Consider the following 8,871-nt stretch of genomic DNA (forward strand, 5'->3'; position numbering starts at 1 on the left):
GGCGAAACATTATTTTGAGAAATAAAACTCAAGTATTTCCCTTTAATTCAAGAGTTCTAAATAGGCGGCGTGCATTGAATTCCGCGATCTCCGGCATCGTGTGAGGACAACCGATAGAAGCACTTCCGTGTCAATCTGGATGTTAAATCGAGCGCACCTTCAGCCTGCCCACTTTTGTTAATCGAGAAATTTCATTGGTTACTTTCTGGTTGTAAAGGGCGGAGATTGGTTGGACCAAATTATTCTTCATTTCCATCAGCTGTGAGAAAGCACAAAAAGCCCGTTTTGAAACGTTAACTTGCGACATTAATTGACAGGTAGGCTTGCTTTCGGTCTTTATTTTAGATGTTTTAAACTTCAATTGCGCATCGCTTTGCCTTTGTGTTTTGTCACAAATTTTGGCCCACGTTTAATTTTTTTTTGTTCTTCAAAAGTTTAGAAAAGGTCGATTTGCGATTGCCCTGAAAAGTTTCATTGTGGTTTCATCTGAAAGCAACATTTATTTTCATGGCGCATGTGAGCTCAGCCTCAGCCTCGTAGCGAACATGTCTGGGCAAAGCCTCGTTAATGATTAGGGCATTTTTGTCACACTCTTGTTTGGAATGATCTTGTGATTTTTGTTCATATCATTTATAACAGCTGTGTGTATTGTTCAATAAATGCTGGAGCAATCTTGCAAAACCGAAAAAGTTCCTATCCAAAGAGTGTATTGGTCATTATGATGATAAACATTTGTCGGGCGCTTCTTTTGAAGTTCTTGCAGCAATGTTTTCTTGTTGCAGACATGGGTGCCTCCCACAATTACCTCCTGCTGCTCTGCATCTTTGCCGTCTGGTTTCCTGCAGTCACTGGGCTCTTTGAATGGCTGAAGCAGACTGAGCATCCTCCAGGAGAAACGGCGCCTCCTCCTTCTCCACCTGCAGATTTAGCTCCAGCAATTGTAGCTAAGGATGCACAGTTTGAAATGTTTATTGCTGATGACAAGTTTGTGGCTGAGGCCAAGCAGATGGAGCTAAATCCTTTAGACAGTTGCCACCAAAAGGTAACGGGACTGCTCAGCATACAACTCAGATTTTTTTTTTTTCATTTCCAATTTTCGATTCCCGATGTTTTTGCCGTTGCACCGTATGAATGCTCTGCTTACAGGCGTGTTGGCATTTTAACACGGGCTTAACATGCTGTTCTCTCGCAGGTGGTTGCTCAGTTAAAGGCGAGCTGTGAAGGTCTCTCAGAGGAGGAGCTGGCAAAACTTGGTGTCATATTGTTCAACTGCCAAGCACAGATTGAGGGTCGCAAAACTTATCCATGTACAGAGCAGATGGTAAGCTGTCCATTTTTTTTACTAAATGATGGAACATTTCTGTACTGTAAAGCACGTTGCGTGTTGTAACATGGCATATTTACAGACGCATGTTAGACAAATGCTTTTTTTTTTAAACTTTTAATTAACCGGTGTGCAGATCGCCCTCCAAAATGATCTTCCCTCGTTCTCGTGTATTATGCGATATGATTCCTCGGTTTGCTGGCGTCCACCTCGTGTTGCGCTGGCCCCATTCCCGCATTGTGATTTTTAAGGGAGCAAAAATGGCGCTTTCAGATAATAAATTCTTGGGTCTTATGGCGTTGACTCGTGTGCCATTTCAGAGTATCAAAGAATGTACAGCAAACATGGACTCAGACACATGGAATGCCTATCACATCGTGAGCAACCGGGCTCGCGCTGTGTGCTATGCAACTCGCCAGCGGCTCTTTCGGCGCAGGGCAGAGCAAACGGTAAACATGCTCTTATCCACAGCTGCCGGCCAACTGTCTGCCATGGAAGAGCTCAAGGTAGTGCGTACTTTTTTTTGGGGGGGGGGTGTAGAAGTAACAATGACTTGTGCGGAGGTGGGAATATGAAACCCGATTGAGTGTTTTGTAACAGGATGGCCAGTTGGCGTTAAGAGAGATGACTGCAGCAACACTGGACGAGCTTGTGAAGGGACACGGTGCTCTCCAGAAGCAGCAGGTCAAGCTGCAAGAAGGTCAGGGTCAAATGGAAAGTTCCCTGAGGGACAACCTGGAGCGTCTGGGTCATGAGAAAGCCCTCATTGCCTCGGGACAGGAGTTGGTGGCGCAGCTCATTCAGGGAATCACAGAGAGAATGGGTGAGTGCTTTTCCTCCACAAAGGCCGCAGCGTTCACCAGTATGAGTCCGTGTTGGCAGATTTTGACTTAAGTATTATTTCTGCATTCTGGAGCCTACTTTTTAAAATGGCAACATGCATTGATTTATTGTATATGCTTTTGGTCAGAAGAATGGCAGTGGGTTTAGGGGTGTGAGTGAAGATCAAATTTTGGATTAAGGTTATTTTATTTTTTTTTTAAATCAGGCATATGCATTACTAACACTAGTGAGCCTGCCACACGCACGTTATTTGAGATTGCCTAGCAGATTATTTTTTGCGATTTTATTTTTTTTCCCCTCACCCTGCCTGGAGGTCAATTATCAAACACGTTTGTGATTTACACGCCTTATTCAGTAATCATGACTTTTTAAATTTTTTTTTATATCATGTCTACCCAATGATACCTTAAAATCCAATCCATGATTTTGAGCTTCACTCCCTTCCACCAAGCACATTCCGATTATTCGTGTCATTTTTACGCAAATGTGAACGGATGTTTTCTGCTGAAGCTCTTGTGAGTGAGAATGTGCAGCTCCAAGGCTCCGAAGTGCAGGACAGCCATCGAGCAATCCTACAAGACCTTGCCGATGTCAGACATCAAGCTCAGGGCATTCATCAAAAACTTGGTACGAATGTCCAACTTCACGCTTGGACATGTTGCCGTCACATGATTTTCAACCCGCGACTCCAGACGACAGCATGTCGGAGTTTCTGGAGTATCAGGACCAGACGTTGCACTACTACACGGATCTCATGAGCAAACTGGAGCGCATGAACAGCAGTCTGGGATTTGCGCTTCACTTCTTGGATGAAATGCAAGACCGCATGGAGGAAAGACTTCGTGTGATTCAGCGTTTCCTTGGCTGGGCAGGTGAATTGCATTTTGGTGCTTTGCCTCTTTTGTCCCCGCCCCTTTTACTCGTGTTTCTTGTGTTTCCAGGTTTAAGCATGGCTGCAATGTGGACGTGCATCGCACACAGCAGCTATTTTGTCCTGTTTGCTGTCCTGCAGTCATTCCTGGGTTGTCCACTTTTCTCTCGTGCTCTGCTGCTGCTCACTGTTCCCTTGAATGCGGTGGCGGAGGTGAACCGGCAGCCGGCGCTGGATCTGGCAAGTCTCAGCTTGCTGTTAGTGACACTTTCCATGGGTACGTACTCCGAGCTGAGTGCAAATACAATTTGATGACGATCTGTTGTCACCTTTTTTTTTTCCGTCTCTCCTCAGGACAATGGTTTGTGGGTCAGTTGTGGGTTCGATTTGCAGGCAGGGGAAACCCATCTGCTGCATTGCCATTTCTTACTTTAGACTTGGCGGAGCCTTTGAAGTCCCGTAACGTACATCCACGATCCTCCACACCTCAGAAGTTGGTTTGCAAAGCTTTTTTTATTTCAAACTTGGCTGAAGTTAGGCAAGAGAATTGAAAACTGTGCACTTGGCATCTTTTTCCTCCTCAGGAAAGAGCAGAGCAGCATTGAGCAGACCAACCTACTGAAACAAGATGGCGCTACATCAAGTTTGAATATTTTTCCAACCATATTCAAATTCAGAGTAGTTGGATGTGTCCTATATTCTTTTTTATATACAGGTGACGTTGGTATACCTGTAGCATCTTCTCACAGGAAACCTGAACCCCAATTTCTTCCACAGCCTGTTCTTTCAGCAGTAAGCACAATGAAGGAATGTTTAAATCACAGCCCAGTTATAAATGACTAATGTGCATTTCTGATTTTTGTTTTGAAGGCTTTGATTGACAATATTCCTTCCAGAAACATCAACGGCGCTGATGACTCTTTGAATGACTCTCGTTATTTAGTGACTGACTCAAGATGTTCAACTCCAACGCCATCAATTTGCAACAGGTGAGTGGTACAAAATTGTTCATCTCAATACACAGCCCAGCTGTAAGACAGATAATTAAAAAAAAAAAAAAAGCAGTGTTTTTTTTTTTTCCTGAAACAAAATTATAGAATCGATCTTTAAGAGTCGTTTGTAAGATTCAAATCTTAATGATCCCATGATTTTATTTTTAAAATGCAACTGCTGCTTTTTTTCAGCTCTTTGTCAGGACGTAAACTCTGCAACTCAATCACCAAAGCTGGGACGGCATGCAAGAAGAAAGCGCTCTTCGGACTAGATCACTGCAGAGTCCACGAAGGCAGACTCAACCCCTCTTTTCACACATGAAGTGAAATATTGCCTCTTAAAGCAGCTGGATTTCAGCTTTTTAAGCTTAATTTATTCTAGTTTCTTTTTAAAAATCAAGCCCCTACCCCAAGATTATCCTTTTTCTGTAAAAGCTTGAAATAAACTCATTCAAACCGACACTTCCACGTTTGACTCGGATGACAAACTTTATAAGGGTGAAAAGTGGCTTGCACGTGAAAATATTTAACGAAAGCAAGTTCTTTTTAATTTGCTGGTGCAACCCTAAAAAAAGAGGTTGTGTGCAACGCAACGTTCTCAACGTCACCTGTCTGGTCTTCAACGCAGCAAGCTCACTTTGCAGACGTGCGTGCTTTTGTCCACACTTGTTTCACTTGCGAGCTGTGTCGTAGTGCGTCACAAACCAGTCACATGTGTCCTGGAGAGCTGTAAGAACAGAAGAGTCAGTTGACAGCCTTGACAGAAGCATTTTCTCATCATCCCACCTTGTTTGAAGGGCGTGAAGCGAAAATCCGGGCGATAGCGACACAGCTTTGCATTACAGGCCGTCTTTTTAAGCTGCCCGTCTGATTTGCTCTTATCATACTGCAGCCATGGTCAAGGGAAATAAACACGTTTGAGAGAAATCAAACTCGCTATTTAATGACAGAATATTTCCCCTAATTCTTGCATTGTAGAAGCAGCGTCAGTAATTTATCTTTTCACTAGCAATTTAAAATAAATGGTTATTGCAAACCAAATGATATTCAATCTACTTTTGGCACATTGTTGTTTTTCCACAACAGTGAAATGCTCTTTTGTTCTCGTTTTTCAGAAATGGATCCAAAAAATTATTTGAAAGTTAATTGTTGCTGACGGATCAAGCAGAGCAATTTTGTTATGTTGTCAAAATGAGATCTGTTTTTACAAAAGAAGTTGTTAACGGTCAACCGCCTATTTTTGGCACGAGTCCCTTTCCAGTAAACACTAGCCAATGACGCTTTATCATTTTTGTCCCAAATATTTTTGCCATCAAACCAAGATCACTAAATTGACGGTCACGTTTCACAGTCCGACGGATGAATGATGTACGTTTTGCGTTGAACATGACGGGCAGACTTTTGGGGCGTTCCATTTTGGAGGCCCTTTTGATTTCATCGTGTTTGCCGGCCATCCAAAGAAAACGTCCGATCATCCGATCTTGGTCCCGCTAATCAAAAAAGGAGGCTTTTGCCTCAACGTCACGTTTGTCCTGTCTGGAGGAAATCAAAGTGAGAGGCTTTGAGCTCAACTAATATCCATATTCAGATTGACGGCTGTCGGCTATAAAACCACACCAAGAAACTAAGTGCTGTTGTCATGGTGACACCAATTCATTTCACTCGCACCAAAGGAGCCATGGCTTGCTGGTTTAACTTGCTCCTAAGCGGCATCATCACATCTTTAAGTTGACCTACGTGTTGTACATTTGTAATAATATTTTCATGGACCCGTTCCCAGGACTTCATCAAGTTATGCAAATCAAAATAACCGCTGAGTGATGATAGACCGACTCGTGTTGCAGCCTTTCGAATGCCTCCGCATGCACTGTGTTTAAGGATACAAGCACTTGGCCTTGAAAGTCCAGGGCTTGCACAACCGCATCTGCTGCTTCTTTGATTGAGACTTCATCTTCCTCTCCGACTCAAGTCGACAAACAGAACAATTCTATTGTCATTTCAGCGCTCCCGAGTTGGCCGTACATGAAGTACAAAGACTTACCGGAGAGGATGATGGGCTCTACCTCAGGATAGTCCCTCAAAACCCACAGGATGAGACGTGCCAAATCCAAAGAGTAAATGAATTGCCTTTTGGGTGTGCCGGAGCCCCAGACCACCAAAGGCTTCCCCTCTTCTAAGCAGCATGACGATCATAGTGATCAGAAGTTCTGTTAGTTAGTACACGTGTCATCACTTCAGATCAAGTGTAAACTGAAAACGTGACAAGTTGAATTTGAATGCATGAAGTGCTGAACCTGCGCCCTGACTTGATAAGACGATGTAACTTACTTTTGGCAATGTACGTTTTGTGAATCAGGCCCGGCAACACATGACCATCTTCAATACTAAAGTTGTCATGCGGACCAAACACATTAGTGGGGATCACGGCTGTGTAGCAGCATCCGTGCTTCTGGAAATAGGCCCTGTGCAACAACATCAATGCCGTTGATCACACAACTGGAAACATTCACGGGTAACTGCCGATAGTCTCCACAAAGCGATCACTGAATAACAATGAGTTGAAAACTCCAAACGACAAAAAGCTGGCTGAAAACACTAACATGAAGCTTAAAAGAAAGATAGCTTGGATTAATATCAGCAGTAAGGCTCCGCTCAGATGTGAAATAAACTTGCAAGTTTGAAATTGAAAGAGCGGTAAAAAGGAATATCAAGTATCAAATTTGGGCAGGGTACGGAATTAACCGTCAACTGCCTGTGACGACATTAAGTGTAAAGATGTTTTGTTGAGAACGGCAACCTTTTTGAGGTCTGATGAGAATAAGGCCTTTTAGTTGTATTAAAATTCATTTTGAGTGTCCTCTGGTAACATAACAAGCGAAAACATTATTGTCTGTTCAAAGCAAATCCGTTCAAACATGGATAATAATAATAATAATAATAACAAGGCATGTTTGGTCCTCCTTTGCAGTTAATCCTCACATAAGCATTCAATCACCCAATTGGCCTACCTGTTATGGACATCTAACATTCTTTTTGCATAGGCGTAGCCGAAGTTGGAATCGTGAGGTGGGCCGTTATGGATCTGTGAAAAAGATTTTTAAGAAATAAAAAAATCCAAATGAACACAACAAATGCAGTTCAGGTGGAATTACACTGCATTGTCCAAGTGATCCAAGTGAGATTTGCGCCACGACAGCGGAAATACCTCAAATAAAAAATTGAGAACTTCCAAGCTCAGAATCTGACTTCTTCTAAATGAGGATTCTGACTGATGCAAACTGGACATCGACTAAATCATGTGCAGTGTAAACACAAATCAGGCAGACATTCAATGCTAGCTGAGTGTGGGGGATCATGACTGCCCAAGTAAATGGCAATCAAAACACGTTGAAGAGTCAGCAGACTATGTTGCTCGCAAAAGCACAAAAGTGATCTCATTCCACAGAAACACTTACCATCGTCTCATTAATGGGATAGGTGGTCTTATCAGGAAAAATGCAGGTGGACAGACAAGAAACCACCTTAATCGCACCGACTTCATGCGCGGCCTGCAGCACATTGTCATTGATGTGGATGTTATTCCGCTGGAAACAGAAACAACAGTTGCTGGATTTGTTCATCATCATACCAAAACGATATACTTTGAAAATGCACTTGCATGTATTTATTATACCCAAAAATCCAGATTACACTTTAGGTTCTTGAAAAGTCCCCCCACCATGGCAGCCAGGTGGATGACGTGGGTTGGCTGATGTTTCTTGAACACGTCCTGCGTCTCCTTCATGCTCCTACAAGAGCCACGCACAAGAAGAAAGACGTTAAGCAACAATCTTGAAAAGGACTTGAGTGAGATGTGCCCACGTGAGGTTGGCATCTTTGGAGGAGAGGAAGATCCACTCTTCATCTTGGTCGCCTGCCCTTTCCTCTTGGATCAACTGTTGGATGGCCATCCCCACCAAGCCTGAGCCTCCAGTCACCAGCACCCTCATCTGACCGTTGACAACACAAGATGAGAAACTGCTTTTTGAATGGCGTGATAACGAAAGAATTTACTGGGCCGGGCATCGAAGCCACAGGTAAGTGCTTAAAAAAGTCGAAATTAAACGACGACGAAAGAAAGATAAACAACAGCACATTTGAAGATATAAATGTAACATTTCATGCGTCTGACAAAGAGAGAATTTGTGAACAAGTGCGAGACGGCGCTAAAGGTGATTCGGTTTTTATTGAAGTCTCGAACTACACGCAATCATCGTCAATGTTAGCTAACACTTAGCACTTTAGCAAACAATCTGGCAGCATGGAAAGGGTACCTCCGCGTAGAAAGTCGTATCACTTGACCCGTCTTATCCAAGAACGCACTCAAAGGCCGAGCAATTCATTTAAAAAACAAAAACCGCCCGTAAGCTTTAACTACATGCTATCCGTTCTATGAAGTCGTGACAACATCCAAATTAACACTTCCGGCTACGCCTTCAAAATAAAGGCAACATTGCCACCTGGTGACGCGGATGTTAAACATTTGAACACTCTATGGCGAGTTAATTTCACATTGATAATCAAGATGTTAACTATACTTTGTCAGCATTTGTTCTGCTTAAGTATTTTGACCGTAATAAGAGTGTGTAAAATCGCAAAGTCTCGTCAGGCTTCTTAGAATTGGGAAAATGTTGCCTTCTTTTGCACAAGTGTGCCTTGAAGAATGTGTTATGATTCAACACCATTGTCAAATTACTACTTTCCACCACTTTTAATGTCTTCTACTAACCTCTACGACTTAGGACAATTGTCATAGATTCGGTTTTTTTTGCGTGTGTGTGAGTGCGTGAGGGTGCATCCAA

General features: G+C 42.9%; 2 protein-coding genes across 3 annotated transcripts; one reads left to right on the forward strand and one right to left on the reverse strand.

Moving 5' to 3' along the window:
- The first annotated feature begins 214 nt into the window (after positions 1 to 214).
- bmb (brambleberry) lies at positions 215 to 4,490 on the forward strand. 2 transcript variants are annotated; one of them, XM_088313966.1, is made up of 13 exons: positions 215 to 317; positions 783 to 1,042; positions 1,193 to 1,321; positions 1,645 to 1,830; positions 1,925 to 2,147; positions 2,678 to 2,794; positions 2,860 to 3,039; positions 3,109 to 3,315; positions 3,393 to 3,531; positions 3,623 to 3,681; positions 3,754 to 3,830; positions 3,909 to 4,027; positions 4,223 to 4,490. In XM_088313966.1, exons 2-13 carry the CDS (start codon positions 785 to 787, stop codon positions 4,350 to 4,352), a joined length of 1,824 nt encoding a protein of 607 aa, XP_088170092.1. In that variant the 5' UTR covers positions 215 to 317; positions 783 to 784; the 3' UTR covers positions 4,353 to 4,490. The 2 variants fall into 2 exon arrangements, with proteins under 2 accessions (XP_088170092.1, XP_088170093.1); XM_088313967.1 differs by lacking the exon at positions 215 to 317 and having other exon boundaries at positions 764 to 1,042.
- On the reverse strand, positions 3,533 to 8,745 carry LOC148325115 (GDP-L-fucose synthase-like). The gene is made up of 10 exons (XM_088313968.1): positions 8,344 to 8,745; positions 7,892 to 8,019; positions 7,704 to 7,818; positions 7,486 to 7,614; positions 7,039 to 7,112; positions 6,359 to 6,492; positions 6,072 to 6,203; positions 5,914 to 5,993; positions 4,817 to 4,916; positions 3,533 to 4,757 (listed from the first exon to the last, which is right to left on the reverse strand). The coding sequence occupies exons 2-10, from the start codon at positions 8,017 to 8,019 to the stop codon at positions 4,702 to 4,704; spliced, it is 948 nt and encodes a 315-aa protein (XP_088170094.1). The 5' UTR covers positions 8,344 to 8,745; the 3' UTR covers positions 3,533 to 4,701.
- Positions 8,746 to 8,871: the final 126 nt, after the last annotated feature.

This window comes from Idiotropiscis lumnitzeri, chromosome 13, assembly GCF_059441095.1.
Source record: "Idiotropiscis lumnitzeri isolate Australia: NSW breed Sydney's pygmy pipehorse chromosome 13, RoL_Ilum_1.0, whole genome shotgun sequence".
Classification (NCBI taxonomy): Eukaryota; Metazoa; Chordata; class Actinopteri; order Syngnathiformes; family Syngnathidae; genus Idiotropiscis; species Idiotropiscis lumnitzeri.